We start from the raw sequence: 20254 nt of genomic DNA, 5'->3' as shown, positions 1-20254 counted from the left end.
CCAGAGAATCAGTGTTACAAGGGTTCTTTTCCTACACTAACATCTGTTAGCAAGTGTGTGTGGTTGTGTGTGTGTGTTCAAGTGCAGCTGAAGAAATTGCCCCAGCATAGAAAAAAGTACAGATACAAGAACTCTAATATGTATATTGAGTTAATGCACTTTTAAGGTATTTTCCACAAATTTTAAATAAGACTGGGACAACTACAGGAAACACTCTAGGCAATTCTAGCTCCCAGGTGATCAAACCAAATCTTAATCAACTTGGAGGGAGGATTGCCAACGATTTCACATGTAACTATAAAAGGGAGCATGTTTTCAAGTTATAAAAAACAAGGGTTGTAAACTGAATGAGAGAGCATCTGCTTTGCACATAAGAAAGGTTCCAGGTTCAATTCCCTGGCAAGTAGGGATAAGGATGTCCCCGGGTCTGAAATCCTGGAAAGCTGCTGCCAGTCCGTGTGGACAGCACTAGGAAAGACAGATCAATAGTGTGACTCTGTGTAGGGTAGGTTCTTTTGTTCCTCTGTCTGGAGAAGAAAGAGGCTGTTAAGAAGGGAGAATGTAGAAGCCAACTTTTCCTATGCTATAAATATTGGCCATGGGCAGGATTCACCTAATGAGCCCCATCAGTCGTTGCACAACGACTTCTGCTTCTGTTGTTACGAAAAAGGAGCAATGCTGCAGCTGAGTGCTCCAGATGGCTGGAAAGCCAAACAGGATGTTGATGTTTTGGGACTGTACCGTGGGAACAAGGGACAGTCTATTATGTGCACTGAGCACCGGATGTTAGCTCAGAGTGTCACATGACCCTGTACTGGAAGTACATGGGAGGAGTTTATTCTCTCTCTGCTGTTGGTGATGAGAGAGTGCAGGCATGTTTTCTCTGCACTGCTGTAAAGACAGAAATAAAGGCATGTAAATACATTTCTGTCTGTCTCTCTCCCCTCCCTGGGGATGGGGGAGGAAAGGTGTGTTCTTCTCACACAAGAGGAGGATCGCCGGGATCTCGCCTTGTCTTGCCGGGAGTCGCTGACGGGGGAGATCAACAAGGAACTCAAGCCGGGCACCTGGAGAGTGGCCAATTCCTCTGACTGATTAAGGCTTGATTCCCCCTCTTCCCCCTGCGTACCCCCCAAAACTGGGAGACCAGGGGGACCCACACAGCAGTACACAAGGGGAGGACAGGAGGGATCACTCCATCTGGCAAACTGCAATGCTTCCACAAAGGGAATATTGAATCCAAATGCAACACTGAACTCCATCCCATTTCTTTGAAATACAAAGCATGTTTTAAAATACTGTTCCCAGAACTTCTAAGTTTCTCTGCCCACAGATAAGATGGAGAATTTGAAGAGGCCATCTGCACACATCTGGCTTTTATACAATTATCACTTCCATTATTCTTACATTAGTGGGCTTACCTCTGGTTACTCCATCATCCCAGAATAGTTCTCCAATTGCTTTCCCGGCATCATCCAAGGCTATTATAAGTCCCATAGGTTTTGAACGGCTATTAAAAAACAACACATGGCTATGTTTTACGGGGTTCACAAGAGCTCAAGGATTACAGCTTGACAAGTTGTCATTATTAGATTGTGGGCATCATCACTGATCTACTGTCTATACTGTAATGAATGTGAATACGGACATTTCATTCATCGTCACAGACATTGATAATGTCCTGGGTAAGAAGAAAACTTAATCTAGATGCTAAACCAAATAAGCGCCCCCATTCATTGTAGCATTGTAGAGCCATTCATTTGTTCCACTCACAGAGCAGCTGAGAACATATGGGCTCTTGACAATGTTACCTCATGTGAGAAGCTTTGGGTTGTAATGCTAAGTAAACTTAGGTGGAGCAAGGGACACTTCTTGTACAATCATTTTGCAAAAACATGTATGTGTTTCCACATACGTCATTAAACGAGACAAATGCAGAGATGTCCATTTCACCAAAATTTACTACCCTATCTCCTACCCAAATCATAGGTGGTTATTTCTGAGTAAATAAGTAAGGCATTCCTCCTAGAATGAGACCTTAGTCGGCCGGCTACTGTGGGTCATTTCACATCCACAGAAGGAGAAATGGACCCCAATGAATTCTACTGTACTTGTTCCTCAATAAGATAAAACAATAGCTTTCAGAAAACTCCACTCCATGGTCTACAATCATAGAAGTCATGGAAGATTAAATTAATGGCTCCCAACCTAGCCATCAGTACCTGTAAACAGTTGTGTTAGCTGGTTGTTGAGTAGGGAAGATGTAGCCTCCTCTGAGGTGAAGTCCTATTTTGTCTGCTGGGAGACTCAGCTGAACCGTTTGCTTCCTCAAAGGAAATACTACGCCCTAATGTTTAAGAAAAATGGAGGACACAGTAGATATTTACAATATTCATAAGTTAGATACTTACAATATCCATAACTTATATCCAAAGTCTTATATCAAAACTTGCAATCTCATTGTAGAATCTCAAGAAAGTACCGTATTTTTCGCCCTATAGGACGCACTTTTCCCCCTCCAAAAATGAAGGGGAAATCTGGGTGCATCCTATGGGGCGAATGCAGGCTTTCGCTGAAGCTTGGAGAGCGAGAGGGGTCGGTGCGCGGAGATGAAGCCGGGGACCCAGCTGACGTGGGTGGCTTACCTCCACCCACTCCAGGGTCGCTATGGAGTCTCAGTTCCTGCCCGCAAAGCAGACTCTCCCTAAAGGGGAGCTGACCTAGCAGAACAGGAGTGTTGGGTGACACCATCAGGGCTTAGTCTGAACAAGTACCCATGGAGACTTATGCAGAACATTTCCCTTTTTTCTAAAAGAAAATAAAAAGTTATATACTTACTGTCTCATAATCATACCAGGCAGCATCAGGCATGTATGCAGTCACTATATCTGTACCCTGAAATTTAAATAAGCAAGAATTTCACTTGTCAAGTGAAGTCAAGGTGACGGGATGACACAAAATTCATAGGTAACAGTAATTCCATAATAATAAAATTACAGAATAGAATTTAGTTTAATATTCGCCGTAAGGGAATTGAAGTTCATCAGAAAAGTCTCCTGTACAAGCAAAAATGCCTAGGAGCTGTTGCTCCATTCATTTCACTGTGACTTGGGTAGGTGAGCATCCTACTGGATTTTGTTCTGGCTACAGGACCTTTGAAACAGCTAAATAACCAGTCAGAATTATTTTCATCCATATTGAAAATAAAACACCAGTCAGCAAATGTCAGCACACTAATGCAGGAAAAACAAGAAGACCAAACAAGACCAAGTAAGTGGATCAAAACTGATAGCCAGTCAGCACCTACTGCCAATTAAAAGAATGTTTGAGAAAGTTCAATTTTTAAATGATAAATGCATTTTTGGTTCATTTTTTGCAGGCATGGGGAACCTTTGGTGCTTCAGGTGTAGCTGAACCAAAACTCCCATCGTCTGTGCCCATTTGTCATGCTTGCTGGGACTGATTCAGCAACATTCAGAGATTCTGCAAAGCTTACTTAGCAAATCAGGAAGTTCTCGTTTTAGAACCAATACATTTCTCCCTAATTCCTATGCCCAGATAAGTGCATATAGGATTACATGGTAGGGCTATACTCAAGATTTGGCCAAAATGAAAACAGAATTGGGCTGATTCAGGCCCATTTGTGGCCCGTCCCAATTGGGCTGAAGGAATTACAAATCACTAGAGAGTGATTTGAGCAAATCTGTTTTGAGCAAATCTGTAACACAAAACAGTGCCTCAGAAAACCAGACTGTGTCCAAACTGTTGCAATTATTAATTATGGCACCATATAAGGAACACATTAGGGAGAGAAGAGTGGGGCTCAACACTTGGGGAGGTGGCAAATCCTTAAAACGCAGAACTCTTCTTAAAAATCACTTCTCTTATAAAGTGTTAGGTAGCATTTGCTGAGCTTGTGTTTGTTTTCTATCCTTTCCCAATCCATCCCAGTCCAATCTTTATCGTTTTTAATAAAATGTTTGTTACCTTTGTTTTAGCATTCCCACCCACTCCCATTTTGGCTCTGTTTTATGTAAGGTTTATTTATAGCTGTGTTCAGCTTTCTATTTCTGTCTTTATTAGTATTTTGTTATGCATTTGTATGTCTTCTGAGTATATTTTACACAGTCCAGTACATTATTACAGTATAGCTGTTTTCTGATTATTAATACTGTACTTCCAACTGCTAAACAGGCACCAGATAGCAAGCAATACAACAGCCTAATTGTGTGGTGAACAATTTAATTTTCTTCTTATTGGTAATTATTATTAATATTATTATCATTATATCCAATTGCTAACTACAAACAAGAAGCAGCCAGCTTGTGTGATGTAGCCTAAGCGAGGTTACACAATTTCATTTTATCTGTTATTATTAACAGGTCAGCCAAATATTGTGGGCATATCAGCCAGCCTTATTAATGTTCTTATTATTCAGCATGATTACTATTATTATGACCGTTATGGTTCTGATAATCACAGTGAACATTATTTATTTCAAATAATATTTTTATTCCCCCCCCACTCACTGCAATCTACCCCATATGACAAGGTTTGTTCCGTGACTCCAGTGAATATGTTTCTCTTTTTTTCATTGCTGGCTATCCGTCCCTCAGAAAAGACTTCTGTACCTGTATTATTCCCCTCATACATATATTCTTGCTGCTGTGTGCTGGTGTCTGCCTGAGGCTGCCTGCCCATGCCTAGTATCTTAAGCATGGGGGTGGGGGTTCACTTTATTTTTCTTTCTTTTAACTTTCTTTTAAAAAGCAAAATTTAAAGGTGGCTAGCTTGCAGGTTACTAAAATTAGACATACCGCATCCAGGACTGGAGTAATAAGAAGACCAGGCCCCCACAGGAACTGCCTGTCAATAGCCCAGGTGGCTGGATCTGCATAGAATCTAAGTGAAGAAGACAATGCTAATATTATATTTGTTGACAGAAAACTTATTGGGTTACACTTCACGGTTTAGTGGCGTCTGAATGTCCTTCCTTCCTTCCTTCCTTCCTTCTCCCCTCCCCGTTCCTTTTCCCTTTAGCATTTTATGCATCAGATTCTGAACCTGTGAATCTGCACAGGTCTTAGGGAATTTCAGGCACTTTTACAATTAACAACTTAATTCTGAACCTGTGGGGAAAAAATGGCAAAACTTCAAACTTGGAAGTTTAGAATATATTGGCATATTTTTGAATTCCACTAATGACAAGAAACACACTTCTGTACTTCTTATAATTTAATATGACACCCTTGTAATGGAATACAGTTTTATCAGATGAAGGCATCTGAGAATTTGGCAGCACCACTTGCAATATACATGTAAAAGGCATACCTTTAATTCCTTCCCCCTTGTCCAAAAAATATGCCTACTTTTCACCCACAAAGCTCAGGGGAAAATGCATGGGTTCCCTGGCCAGTCACCAATTTATTTATTTATAGAATAAATATATGAACCATTTTCCATTGCATGTCCCACTGCAACTTATGATTAAAAATAAAAGATACCAATCCATATACTAATAGGTCACTCAGGTCACTCTTTGCATTAATGGAACTTCAGAATGGGAGATCATAGTGTGCAACCCAAAATATTTTAAACTGAAAACATTCAGCATTGCAATCAACCTTGCCAGATTATTTTATTTCAACATAGAAGAGAGACTTGTTAGTGCTCCTTCTGCTGTCCAACTTGACTTCATATTGCTTAGATTCATTTATAAAAAATTATTGTAACCCCCAATTTCTTTTTTAAAAAATCAATGTGGTTTACAATAATTATACATATACAGTAAACCTTCGTGTACCTCCTCCTCGAGAGGTCAGGAGGGTGGCAGCACAAGAACAGGGGCTTCTCTGCAGTGGCTCCCCGTCTGTAGAATGCTCTCCCCCGGGAAGTTCACCTGGCGCCTTCACTATACACCTTTAGGTACCAGGCGAAACTGTTCCTTTTAAACCAGGCCTTTGCCTGACTTGATCTACATCCTAAACCCATTTTTAAATGCTGGCTCTTTTGCGGGGGGTGTTATTGGATTGTTGTTTTTGTTTTGATTTTATGTAATTGATATTTTATGTGAACTGCCCCGAGACCTTCGGGTATAGGGCGGTATAGAAATTAATTAAACTAACAACAACAACAACAACAACAGTTCTCTTCACTGTGTACCGAGACTTCTAAAGAATTTAACATTGTGAATAATCGTTAACATTAAAAATAATTCTAGGAATTCTGGGAGCCTACTGAATGAAAATAAACAAACACGACTAAGTTAGGTCCATTAATTTCAATAGGTCTACTTTAGCTGAATACCACCCCCTGGATTTAAAACAGAACAATGGAAATGCATCTTATTTCATTCTGGATCATAAAAAGAAGGTACATCGAAGGTCACTCCCCTTCACAAACAAAAATTTCTTCAGAGGGAAAACAACAGACTTACTCATGCTGAACGGGTCTTGCAACTGTATCTCCCCGGGAATGTGCTCTGTAAAAGAGGGTATAGAGATACGGTAGCAAAGTATAGCGTATGTTCAGGTAGTGTTTGGTTGTGTTCACCAAAAGAGAGTTCGTCCCCCAAAACGCAGGGTCTTTATGCTGTAAGGGAATGTTACAATTGTTATTGACACAAAGAAGGAGAATTTAAGCCACTAAAAACTGGATCTGTTTGCTTGTTTGTTTGTTTGTTTTTTAAAGGAGACCTACACTGCGTATTTCTTCGTTGTGACTCCGAGAAAATGGGTAAAATGCTCCAAGTTGATACCACCGCCGGCAGAGTTCTTCGTCAACATCATAAGCAAACCCACAGATATCTGCTCCAATCTGAAAGTTATGTACACATAAGGAAAGCGCTGAAACATGGTATGACTTTAGAATTAGATCTACATGCCTAGGTATATATTCCTAACTTTGTACTAAGGTAAGCAGGGATCTTGAAATCCTCAGGTTTGATTTAGTTCACTGTTTCGTTCCATTTATTTAATACATTTATAAACCTGCAGAAGGGACGCGGGTGGCGCTGTGGGTTAAACCTCAGTGCCTAGGACTTGCTGATCGTAAGGTCAGCGGTTCGAATCCCTGCGGCGGGGTGAGCTCCCGTCGTTCGGTCCCAGCTCCTGCCAACCTAGCAGTTCGAAAGCACCCCTAAGTGCAAGCAGATAAATAGGGACCGCTTTATAGCGGGAAGGTAAACGGCATTTCCGTGTGCGGTGCTGGTGCTGGCTCGCCAGATGCAGCTTCGTCACACTGGCCACGTGACCCGGAAGTGTCTTCGGACAGCGCCGGCTCCCGGCCTCTTGAGCGAGATGAGCGCGCAATCCTAGAGTCGGTCACGACTGGCCCTGTCGGGCAGGGGTACCTTTACCTTTACCTTTAAAGCTGCAGAAGGAAGGCTCAGCAGATGAGAACTATTGGGGGGGGGCTTACCTTACCTAAGGACCAAAGTCAAAACACTTGTAAGGTGTTCAGTCTTAAGACTATTGTGATTTATTGAATTGTTCGCATATATTTTTGAGCTGGTTGGTAATACAAATTTATCCAAAATTACCATACATTTCAGAAATGAAGATATATTCTACCAAGCCATCCTATAATATTGCTACTGAATTATTTGAAAGATATAGTCCCTGAATCACACCTGGAAGCTGCAATGAATATGTTAATTGCAGGGAAAATAGTAAATAATGCTAAGACTGCTAAGAAGCGGGGGGGGGGGGGGACCAGGAGAAGGAGGAGGAAGAAGAAGAAGATGATGAAGAAGAAGAGTTAAAGTATCTTACATAAGGGTATCCAAAGAGACCAAATTCCAAAATTCCTTGTATGGACCATTTAATATCATTCCAGGTAGCAAAATTATCTCCCAGCCAATGTCCTGTGAGTTTTCCAGATCCAGCAAAAGTCGATCGTGAAAGAAGGAAGCTTCTCTGCCCAGGGAAAACTTTCTGGAGAGCACTGAAAACAAAACAAATTTGTAACATTAGAGCCGAAGGTGGACTTCTGCTAACTTAAAAGGACTGCATTCTGGGTCATGTCTCTCATATCATATGCTACTTCACTGATGCCTTCAGAAACATTGCCATCCCAATCAGTTCTAGGACAGAACTGTACAATAAGAGAATGTTATTGTGCCCCCCGTCACTTATCCATGAGACTTGCATCAGTTACAGGGATGGGCCTGAAGATATAGTCCATAAGATCAGTGCAGCTGATGGTGGAGGGTGCCAACACTGGCTTCTTATGGCAGTTCAGTCTGCATGTTTCTCCACTGGGACAGAGAACAGGCCGTGGGTCTTAAGTAGGCTAGGTAAAGGACCCCTGACCATTAGGTCCAGTCGTGGCTGACTCTGGGGTTGCGGCGCTCATCTCACTTTATTGGCTGAGGGAGCCAGCGTACAGCTTCCGGGTCATATGGCCAGCATGACTAAGCCGCTTCTGGCGAACCAGAGCAGCACACGGAAACACCGTTTACCTTCCCACCAGAGCAGTACCTATTTATCTACTTGCACTTTGCCATGCTTTCGAACTGCTAGGTTGGCAGGAGCAGGACTGAGCAATGGGAGCTCACCTCGTCGCGAGATTCGAACTGCCGACCTTCTGATCGGCAAGTCCTAGGCTCTGTGGTTTAACCCACAGCACCACCCGCGTCCCCTTAAGTAGGCTACAACAGGCTAAACCTGTGTGGAGTTTCATCTTATGAGTTCCTTGTGAGGCGAAAATATAGGGGCAGGGCACTGTAGCATGGACTGTTTAAAAACGATGGACCAGTGGAAAAGGAAAATATGGGACATAATGCTAATGAAGAAAATTATGTGCTGCAAAAAACCATTATGAGACAGAAAGATATGATCTAAAGAGGTGATCAGACTAAAGTGGACACCGCTTATTGCATGCAGGAATCAATGTAAAACAAAGTGGTGTTCATGCATATATTTAGTATGGTTTAGCTAGATGTATTTTTTCTTCTTTATTTTTTATTATTTTTTAACGGATATTATCTGTGGCATTCTGAGGAATATGGAAAAGCAAATATGGTCAGAGTTGATAGGAATTGTAGTCCAAAAACAGCTAGAGACCCAAGCTTGGGAAATCCTAGATCTTGGCTTCATTTATTTAAACATTTAATCTGTAGCATTCCCTTTAAATGCAAGGTTCCCCCTGACTTGGTGTGGATATGCATACCGCCAAGGGCAACAGCTAGAAGACATAGTCTTCTGCTCCCCATCGTGTTTGGGCAACCCCTTAGAGTACTCTGAAGATCATATCAGTCATATGTACAGGCCACTGGAATCAAGAGGGGTCCTATGCTGCATCCCTTCAGGCAAGTAAGACATAAGGGATTTATTTGTGTAAGCCTTCCTTCATATGCCAAGGGGCTCAGCAAGTTATCCCACTCCTCTCTTTTTCTTCTATCCTGTACCAAAGCTTCCAGCTATGATCTAACAATGTGGCAGCAAGCTATGGCTGTGCCACCCTGGGACTGGTTTGAGTGCTCCAGACTTGGCAGGGTGGAAGAGAATGCCCTGTGTACAGCAGATGGGGTATTCAGATCTAACTGAGCTTTGATTACCAATATAAATCAGAACATTTCATAAAAGCCCCCCACCCCACCGCAAGATCTGAGCTATGACTCTACTTTGCAATGTAGGATAGGATACTTTTTTCCGACTTACTCAACATTTCATCAATAATTCTGCATTCTTCTCAATCAAAGCCCATTACAGTGGCACCTCGGGTTAAGAACTTAATTCGTTCTGGAGGTCCGTTCTTAACCTGAAACTGTTCTTAACCTGAGACACCACTTTAGCTAATGGGGCCTCCCACTGCCGCCGATTTCTGTTCTCATCCTGAAGCAAAGTTCTTAACCTAAGGTACTATTTCTGGGTTAGCGGAGTCTGTAACCTGAAGCGTCTGTAACCCGAGGTACCCCTGTCCTTGCAAAACAAAAAAAACCCTTTTTGCAAACCATCTCAAGCGAGCTAAAGAAGAAAACAGTGGGTTCCTTACTTATCAGTAGCTATAGTCATGAAATATCCATAGAGGCTGTGGACATCATAGTGTTTGCCTGCAACCTGCACTGCATCCATGCAAAGTGTCTTTGAGTACATGACTTGATCAAGAATCTCTGTAGAACAAAGGCAGAGCAAGTTACATTGAAGTAAATCTCTGTCTCAAATATTTCAGGAAATAAGACTTAGTCATATTTATGGAACTCGCTGCATTCAGAAAAGTCACAAGTGTGCGCACTTTGGATATGCCACACTAGATTCAATAATGTATACCGGCTCTTTTATTGTTTTATGGAAAGGGTTTGCTTTGGAGCCTAAAACCCACCATTAGTTTTGCCCCTCCTTAAATCTCCTAGCCATCAACAAACCACACAATAACCCACCTATTAGCTTCTAGCACTTAGAATAAAATAATACTTTTATCATAGCAGAATGAATGCTAGCATGCCAAGGCACAGTTTATTCCCTCTTGTTCCACATGCAAGATCAATAGATTATAAACCAGGCATTGGCAAACTCGGCCCTCCAGATGTTTTTGGGACTACAACTTCCATCATCCCTGACCACTGATCCTGTTAGCTAGGGATGATGGGAGTTGTAGTCCCAAAACATCTTGAGGGCCGAGTTTGCCTATGCCTGTTATAAACCATCTAAAGATTTGAAAGGATTTTCAAAGCCACTGCTTTTCAATAGAATTAGCTGCCGTATAAGTTTTTGGGAGGTGGGGAAGATTTAATAGAACTGGATTAACAGAGAAGATGCAGGAGAAAAAGTTAACACAAGGATCCACAGAAAGGAGAGGAAGTCAAAGGGGATTTTTGGATATTGTCTTATTTATTTTCTCTATGATTGTAAATTTGAAAATCCAAATAAACCTATTGAAGAGAGAGAGAGAATGCTCATTGACTGTTGGGAGGGTCAGGGAACAGTGGAGTGAATGGAATGGGTGATTTTAGAAGCGTCCATGGCTAGCGTCCTGAACTGGAGCACTCCATACAGCACCATTTTGTTGCCAGTTCTGCTTCTTATTTTTTATTCCTAAAACACCTGATCTGTTAGATCAATACTGATACTGTATTAGCAACATGATAACAGTCCATCAGCACAGGCCCCTAAACTTCAAGTGAGATCTGGAATAGTGCATCTTCTACTGGCTGGCTGGCATTGCTGATTCCAAGAGCTAGGGTTGCCATATTTCAAAACATTTAATGCCTGACACCCACCAGTTTTTTTAGGAAGACCCTAAACTTGTTGAGGCTTTTTGGGGATCAAAAAAAGAGTGATTTTTAGCTTTTGGAGCTGTTTTCAATGCTTTTTCCATCGCATTGCCATGCATCCAGGTTTTCCCTGACATTTTGCTAATCTGACAAAATTCCTCCAACACCATTTTTACACCCCAAAACCAGGACATGCCAGGAATTTTCCTGACATATGGCAAGCCTACCAAGAACACTCACCTGACTGATCTGGACTTCTCCTTTATTTGTTTCATTTACTTTTTCTATTTATTTTATTTTACTTTCTTGCATATCTTTTATTTTATTTCAGTGATATATATGTCTCTAGTCCCCATTTGTTTGTTTTCTTCCTCAGACATTGATTACCCAAATAAGCAAAAAGTCAACTGATCCTGGGACGAACCGGCTTTTGCATTAGGATTTACATGCAAGAACTTACTTGGAGTAAAAGGAGGGTAATTCAAGCTGTTCACTGGGCAGCCATTTTTTGATCCTTTGACAAAATTGGATATTTCATTCATGTCCTAGGAGGATATATTTGCAGAAATGCATGAGTATATGGCGTCTGTTAAATCATCATCTTTATTTGTCTGCTTTTTTTAAGCAGGAGTGAATAATGGGTGGCCATGCAGCTGTGGCAGGACTGCAAATCCAAACACCCCCCAGCCAGCATGGCCAATGGTTAGGGAAGAGGGGAGTTATGGTCCAAAAACATCTGGAGAGACAAAGAAATCTTAAAAACTATTCAGTAATCTTTTATTTTATTTTTTAAAAAAGCAGCTCTCTCCAAAAGCAAGAGGGCAATTTTACTGAACATTTTCTTCTTCTTTTTTTGTGACAGCTGCCATTTTCTCCACCTTGCCTTTAAATAAAGCTATGGTTGGGATAAAATGACAGCAGACCTGCCAACAAAGAATTTCTTCTGGAAAGAAAATAAAACTTAAGATGCCGGGGCCCCTCAATGATGGGGGAGTGGCAAGTTGGTCCCGATATACAGTGAAGAATTTTGAGAGGCTGTCTTTACTGAGTGGTAGATGGGATTCCTTCTCAAAACATTAGTGTTCAAATTATACGCATAGTACAGAACTTACAATCCAGAGTCCATCATAGGGGACCTGATCGTGAAAATCACTGCACTCCTTAGTCCACCATTCATCAGCAGCAGGATTGGAATAATCAGGGAAAACTGTTAATCCTGGCCACACCTGCAGATAAGAAATGGCATACAACAGTGAACAGCTATATTTGAAATGGATTTGGAGCTTTGGACAAATTCATAAGGAAGATTTCTTCAATTTAAAATACGTGGTGTCTCCAGCCTATCAGCCTTCACAAGAAGGCTCTACACACAAGCCAGAACTTAAGGTTTGAGCAACTGAAGTGGAAGAAAGGGCTCTGTCACCCTAGCATAGCAGATCCATTTTTTTAAAAAAAGAATCAGACTTATTGAACTTTGCAAAGCTTTAAAGGTGTGGATGAATGAATGGCTAATGGGAAGACAAACACCTCACAAGGAAACCACGATGAATGTGTATGGTCATATAACTGTCCCACAAACAAATGAGAACAAATGCTCTATACAAACTAGAGATAACCTAACACTGGATAAGCTTTGTGCAAGCAAATCAGGATGAACCTGCAAAAAATAGGTCTTCTGTAGTGGCCCATAAACTGGAACCAACATAGACGGGTGTAAAATCTTAAGAGCAAAACAAATGAAGTCTTTCATTTTTCAGGTGAGGAGTAACTGAACAAAAGGCAATCTTTTTCTGATGCTTACATGTGAGAACCATTGCTTATCAACCCATGGGGCAGGATGTTGCAAGGGACACACCCCTCCTGCTTAAAAAACAAAACCAGAATGACCTCAAAATCATTAGTGTGTAGGGAAAGGAGTTGGAGGTGTGTGTTCTTTCACCAATTTTTATTCATTTTCCCCATTTCCTAAAATACAGCTCCAAAAGGACTTTCACTCAAAGCTCACATGTGTCCCATACATTTAAGGAATACTTAAAGCACTTCACTTTCTCCCAAAGAATCCTGGGAACTATGATTTGCTAAGGTTTCTGGGAATTGTAGCTTTGTGTGGGGTAAACTACTGGCTCCATGATTCTTTGGGAGAAGCCATGTTCTTTATATGTGCTTTAAAGCTATTGTGTGGATGTGACCATATATAGACTCCTCTTATTTGCTTATTTATAATGATACTAGCAGCATCCTTGTACTCTATGAATTCTAAGAAACAAAACAAAAAGAATCAGTGTTGTTTTGAAAGGTTCCCTCCACCATCTTGATTCAACATAGCATCTAATTGTATCCATACATAGAAGAAAACCTGTTGCTTGATCTCTGGAACCATTATGCAAAATTTGGTTACAGTATCAGAAGAGTGTCCAAATGCATAGTAAACAAACAACTTTCCAAAATATATAGTATCCCCATGAAGACTGAAAAATAATAAAGAATGCAGGCACTGGAGATGTTGGTAACATTATAGAATGAAAGGGACTTGCATACATATGTGGTGTGACTGAAAAATAAACCCTTTGGGGGAAAGATATTAAAAGTAGTCAGGGAAAGGACACGTTATAGATTAAACTGACAGTCTAGATACTATTTTAGTGAGCAAAGCCATAGGTCTGCAAGGAAAGAATAGAAACATCTCAGACATTTACTTGAGCTTAGCCCTTTATTGCTCTTCTTAAATCCTCATTTATTTCAATATGGTCAACTGTGTGGGAGGGGTTGTTGTTGTTATTATTATTATTATTATTATTATTATTATTATTATTATATTAGCATCTTTTTGTTTCTATACTGTAAACTGCCCTGTGATCTTTGGATGAAAGGCAGTATATGAATTTAAATAATAATAGCAACAAGAAAGAACCTCCAAGAGGATTAAGCTACAGGTTTGTAAAAGCAGCTACTTACCTCTCCAAGAAGGGGAGTCACTCCATCTGATTCATTGACCCACACTTTCATCTGATTACCATTTTCATAGGCCATATATGGAGTATTATTACGGAGACCATTAATAGAAATGGCAGGATCCTGAAAAATTAGGAACAGAAAGTATTATCCCCTCACAAACTGTCCAGAATCAATAGTTTCCAATAATATTTAACCCCCCAAAAATATCAAAAATCAATGAAATAGTAAAACGCGCTGAAAATTACCAGTATTATGACATATTTCTGTCCATTGTTATGAAGGTCTTGAACCAGCTCAGGGAGGCCTGCAAACTTTATTTTATCATAAGTGAAGTCTTTTTTGTCTTCCATGTAATCAATATCAGTGTACTGAACATCCTAAAAGAAAATGGAAATCGCTGTAAGTACAAAAACATATTGAAACTTTGAAATTGTTCCAGTCTCGTATTCGCCCTTTACAATGGACACAATGTATTATATTGGAAAGGATGTTGTACTGCCTAACAGTGACAAAAATGTTACCACTCTTCTGTTCCTTATCAGAAATCTGAGCATATGGGGCCAAAAAGTTCCCCAACGTTTCACAAGATAACTTATCAAGTTTGTATATGCATACCAAGGTAAGTTACCATGTATAAAATGCAGGAAATTATGCACTGTGTAGGAAAAATGGATAGAGAACAGTTTCTCTCCTTCTCTCCCAACACTAGAACTCATCATTCAGTGAAGCTAGATTTCAGAGGATCCAGGGCAGGCAAGAGAAATAACTTCTTCACAGAACTTGTAGTTAAAATATGGGATTTGCTCTCGCAAGACGTAGTGATGGACACCAGGGCACAATTCCACAAGCCTGCCCCCTCACATATGCAACATGGACAAGTAGACACAACGGCCATGGCAGAAGACTGTGGGGAAGGATAATTAGGTCTGAAGCACAGGGCAATGCTGCCTGGCAACAGCAGAGAGACCTGCTTGGGATACAGCCTCTCACACACCCCATCCACTGAAACCCCGTTTTGGGGATTTACGCTGAACCTGCCAGTTGAGATATGGCCAGCAGGTAAGTGCATTGGCCAGCAGGAGGCCAGAATTAAACACACCCACCCAGCCAGCACAGCACAAAGCTTGCTCTTCCAGTTGTATCTACAGTCGTAGCTTGGTTTACGAACTTAATCTGTTCCGGAAGTCTGTTCTTCAACCAAAGCGTTCTTAAACCAAGGCATGCTTTCCAATAGCAGCGGGGGACTCAATTTACAAATGGAACACACCCAACAGGAAGTGAAACATGTTCTTATTCCAAGGCAAAGTTCACAAACCAAAACACCTACTTCCGGTTTTGCAGCGTTCTTAATCCAAGTTGTTCATAAACTAAGCTGTTCTTAAACCAAGGTACCACTGTATTCATCTTAGTCCAGAAATAATGTTTTATGGGCAAGAACTCATCTGTGAGCTCCCTTCCCTTTCCCACACAAGTAATGTGCTTCTTTTTTATGTCATCTTCAGAATAGCACAGTGATTAGCATGTTGCATTAGGGCTGTGTAAACTAGGATTCCAATCCCCAATCAGCAAAGCAGCTCAGTGCACTAATCACTAACTCTCATCTGCATACTATCCCTTGCTTTTCCCTGTAGGACTAATTGCAGACATTAACAGGGGTCAACAGGTTTACCATAACCATTGAGTCAATCACCCATCTCCTACTACCCTACTAAGAAAAACCCCACCCCACCCTCCCACAGGGTCTGGTGACTTCTGTTCCATTGTATCTGAAGAAGTGTGCATGCACACGAAAGCTTATACCAAGAACAAACTTAGTTGGTCTCTAAGGTGCTACTGGACAGTTTATTTTATATATATATATCCACTTGATGAGGTTTTTAAAAAGGTAATATGGGTGATAACCACACAAGATGCCCTGAGCATCTTGAAGAAAGGTAGGACATAAATACATTTAGAAAACTGGTGTGATGTTCCTTCTGCCCTGGTATGATCTTTAATCAAGATTTACAAAAACCCCTTCTCAACCTGGTTTCAAACTCAAGTTAAAAACCACTCTGTTTAGCAAGAATGTCACTGTGGATGTAACACAATATTATGATCAATGCTGAAAAGAGTAAGGCAGAGGAATTTGCACTAGGAAAAAATGGGGGGAAATGTGTGCTTGAGACCATGGGCTGCTCCCAATTTTTAAGCAACCAATGATGGAATCTTACAATCCTACCATGAGTCCACATGTAATAAGATCATTTTTCTATAAAGTGGCTTGTTCATATTTGGTGTATAATTTTACTCAGGCTGCTTCCCATCCCCAAGCTTAGAAAGGCAAATTCAGAAACTTAAATGGTTTCCAACTGTGCAGTTCATGCATGTAAAGCCCAAATAAGAAGCATTTACTGTGCGTTATATAATTCATCCCCACCCCGCAACTTCCATTACTATGGCAACTTACGGTGTGGCTGTATTTTATGTGATTTACTCCCTAATATACATGAAAAGTAAAGCGGGTTGATGAAAAGTGGACTTCAAGAAGTCAAAAAAGAAAGAATCATCACAGGCATCCCTGTCCATTAGCATTACATAGAAACCTGGTTCTCCCAAAATCCAAAATCTTTAATCATAGCAAGAAAATACATTTTCACAAACTAATTCAACAGACTTGTCAGCAAGGGCAGCTGTTCTTTGCAATAACTAAAGATTCTCAGGTGTAAGGGAAATTAGCACCTGTTCTCGTTTTAGTTCTTCAGCCTCCAGGAAGACATACTTCCTGCCAGGCTCCCAGTAGGGATAACTCTTTCAAAAATGACATCCTTGATTTTGCCATCTCCACATTCTTTTGATTTGCTTGCTCAACTTAGAAAACTTTATTGAAGACGTTTCAGACTCTAGGCTGCATTCAGATTTGGGCTTTAGTTTTTCTGCTTAGTAATGCTAGCACTTCTGCCCCAATTCCTAATGTTCCTTTTGCACTGCAATACCTGTTGCGTTACAGAACGGTGGCTTCTGGATTGATATGCCATATCACACTAAATTATAAGCATTTGGAAAGAACTGCATGCCGGGATACCACCTCAAATTTTGTCACATGAAATTAACACCCAAAATTCCCATGATTTTTTGAGCTGGCGGGGTTGCAAATGGATTTTTGGAAACATTTGACATGGAAAATCGTGTGAAAACTCTGTTAGATTCCACTAGACTACCAGAAGTAGCTTTTATGTTGTGTGAAAGATTACATAAAATGCAGAAATGAGCAAGTAAGGAATAAAGTGTAGTCTAGTTTGCATGTTCAGACCCAGAGACCTCCCCTCTAAATACACACTTGACTCAAATTTTAGTTTGGTTTTTGGCAGAATTTAGGCCACAACTTTATTGATTACAGAAAGTGACTGGTTGCATAGGCTCTGGTTCAACTAGCTCCCTGCACCGTGGCAGGTAGCGCTGACCCAGGGTTCCAGCACAGGTCAGCCAAGGGTGAACACCTGGATAAGTGGAAAGCCGGGAACGGGCTAACTCCGCCACCCAAATGTCCCCCTGGACTCAGGCACGGGCACAAGCCCCTCTCAGGGGTTGAACAAACCATTGAGTCCCTGGATTCCTTTAATGGAATACCCTTCACATAGGGGTGGTGAGAGCGTTCTCCCATCCCTATCACCTGAACCAGAGCCTATCCACAACCTTACAATGATTTGCTACGTGGCAGGCAAAACCCAAATGGCACCAGCCAATCAACCAAGTAGGGAAAATTTCTGCTGTGCCCCTGTCCCAATGACAGATGACACACGACGGCATAGCAAGGTCAGTCGCAAAATACCCTAAATATAGGGAGAGGTGGGCTGGTGTTCCATTTGCATGAGCCAAAAGAGGAAGCTCTGGGTCATGTGCAAGGGATTAAATAGGTTCCTCAAACCATTTAGTCTGCACCCCATTGGCCAGATTACACCCAGCAATGGCGTATCTACCAATCGGGTGTTGTGGCTATCCAATAGACCCACCCACAACTAGGAGGTCAGTCTCCTGGTTTCACCGCAACACGTGCCCTCTTTTAGGGAGGACACAATTTCCCAACTAAGAAACAATACTTCTGCTATTGCAGAGGCAGTGAACCTCCAGATATAGACCTCCAGGGCTCTTTAGCTGGGGACTATACCTAATTTATACCCCTCACTAGTTTTGGTCGCTTCATACAGTGGTGCTTTTCTGTGGGATGTAATCCATTGGAGCAGTCAAATACAACATTCCTTGTTTCTCTAGAGTGGACACGGCCAGGGGGATGTTACTCCAGTCAGTATAACTTCCTGTTCCACTGGCCTGGAGTGTCCTCCCTCTGCATGTGACCAGGGAGATGGGCAAGACCCTGGCTGACTCCATAAAAGAGCAGAGCCACGCAGCCATCTCTCTTTCTTGATGCTATGCTGCTCTCCAGCAGCCATTTTGTTCTCTTAATGTATTATGCTGTCTGCTGGCTCTCAGTCAGCAGCACGTGGGCTCAATCCCCATATGGGGTTAACTCACACTATGTTCTGCAACTACAAGCTAAAGTCTGCCTTCAGGGATCATACTGTGAACTGAATGTGAGCAAACCTCTTGTTACTTTTAAGGAAAGACGCTTGTGTCTTTATTCTTTTAAGAGGGTTCAAAGGGGACACCAGGAATAATCCAGCCTGATCAAGCCAGACTGGATTGCTTAACTTTGTTGTTGTTGTTTAGTCGTTTAGTCATGTCCGACTCCTCGTGACCTCATGGACCAGAGCACGCCAGGCACTCCTCTCTTCCACTGCCTCCTGCAGTTTGGTCAAACTCATGCTGGTAGCTTCGAGAACATTGTCCAACCATCTCGTCCTCTGTCGTCCCCTTCTCCTTGTGCCCTCCATCTTTCCCAACATCAGGGTCTTTTCCAGGGAGTCTTCTCTTCTCGTGAGGTGGCCAAAGTATTGGCGCCTCAGCTTCAGGATCTGTCCTTCCAGTGAGCACCCAGGGCTGATTTCCTTAAGAATGGATCAGTTTGATCTTCTTGCAGTCCATGGGACTCTCAAGAGTCTCCTCCAGCACCATAATTCAAAAGCATCAATTCTTCGGCGATCAGCCTTCTTTATGGTCCAGCTCTCACTTCCATACATCACTAATCTAAAGAGATTCAAACGAGTCTGCAAACTAGCTTCCTGCTGTATTGAGGGGAATCTGCTCTGCTACATGACTCATTAGTGTGAGTGAAGGAAGGATAATATTGAATCAATATATCCTCTTCTACTATCCTTAACACCCCCACATTTTTCTGGGGATGTAATGTAAACATGCCTTCTTGCTTGCCCTAGGCAGAGCATGAACAGAGGTGTATTGGGAGGGATTATAGAGAAATCCCTGGTCTTGGCTTAACCAGAAAGTAATCTGCTGAACAAAGGTAAGTCAAATCCATTGCTCTGCCCACTTCTTCTACCTACTTGTGACATTCAGTCCCCAGAAAAAGGTTTTCCATGGGGAGATATGGCTCTCAGGCTAAAAGTGTTCTCCACCATGGGCCTGTTGTAATTCTAGCTAAAGATATCTCCAAGTTCACAGAATCAACATTCAAAGAACAAATTTCAAGTTACTCAAAATTTATGCCACTCCTGTCGGGCCATTTGTCAGTCGCTGTGAGTTATACCCATCGGATATAATAAGTCTATTAATATTTACATAGTTATTCAACTCCATTCATATATTCTGCTAGTGGCACGGGACCTGCTTCCCCAAGCCAAGATCACATTACAATAATAGCATGCGTATGAATAAAGGGCAAATTTCCCAACTGATCAGACCTATTATGCTTACATATGGTATGCCAGCTTCCCGATTCCTTTCAATCGCGGCTCTCAGGTCAGCAATGTCCGTGTAGCCCCAGCGACAGATCTGGAACCCAAGATTCCAGTAGGCAGGCATTCGTGGAAGTCCTATCAGCTGCAAGTTTAAGACATGAAAAGAAGATAAAAGGTAGTTTTTGCATCACTGTATTTCTAAATGAAAGCAACAGTTTAGTGGAAGATGGGCAAAAAAACCCCAGTCTGCCCAAATTTGGTAATGGGGGCTTTTCCCTTCCAAATAGGCTGT

The 20254-nt window shown here is 41.6% G+C and overlaps 1 protein-coding gene across 1 annotated transcript in view; it reads right to left on the bottom strand.

The window, feature by feature from the left end:
- The window catches only part of SI (sucrase-isomaltase), a 125399-nt gene that overhangs the window by 83785 nt on the left and 21360 nt on the right, over nucleotides 1–20254 (bottom strand). The window contains exons 10-22 of the mRNA XM_083613018.1: nucleotides 19979–20104; nucleotides 14416–14547; nucleotides 14171–14290; nucleotides 12328–12441; nucleotides 11676–11760; nucleotides 9997–10114; nucleotides 7773–7944; nucleotides 6700–6816; nucleotides 6437–6591; nucleotides 4818–4902; nucleotides 2839–2895; nucleotides 2223–2347; nucleotides 1422–1510 (exon numbers count right to left, since the gene is read on the bottom strand). Of these exons, the coding sequence (XP_083469144.1) occupies nucleotides 1422–1510; nucleotides 2223–2347; nucleotides 2839–2895; nucleotides 4818–4902; nucleotides 6437–6591; nucleotides 6700–6816; nucleotides 7773–7944; nucleotides 9997–10114; nucleotides 11676–11760; nucleotides 12328–12441; nucleotides 14171–14290; nucleotides 14416–14547; nucleotides 19979–20104 (1495 nt within the window). The remainder of the gene's footprint in view (nucleotides 1–1421; nucleotides 1511–2222; nucleotides 2348–2838; nucleotides 2896–4817; nucleotides 4903–6436; nucleotides 6592–6699; nucleotides 6817–7772; nucleotides 7945–9996; nucleotides 10115–11675; nucleotides 11761–12327; nucleotides 12442–14170; nucleotides 14291–14415; nucleotides 14548–19978; nucleotides 20105–20254) is intronic.

Source organism: Podarcis filfolensis, assembly GCF_964270895.1.
Source record: "Podarcis filfolensis genome assembly, chromosome: 5".
Lineage (NCBI taxonomy): Eukaryota > Metazoa > Chordata > Lepidosauria > Squamata > Lacertidae > Podarcis > Podarcis filfolensis.
Note: the sequence above shows the minus strand (reverse complement) of the source record. Positions and strands in the feature narration are given on the sequence as shown.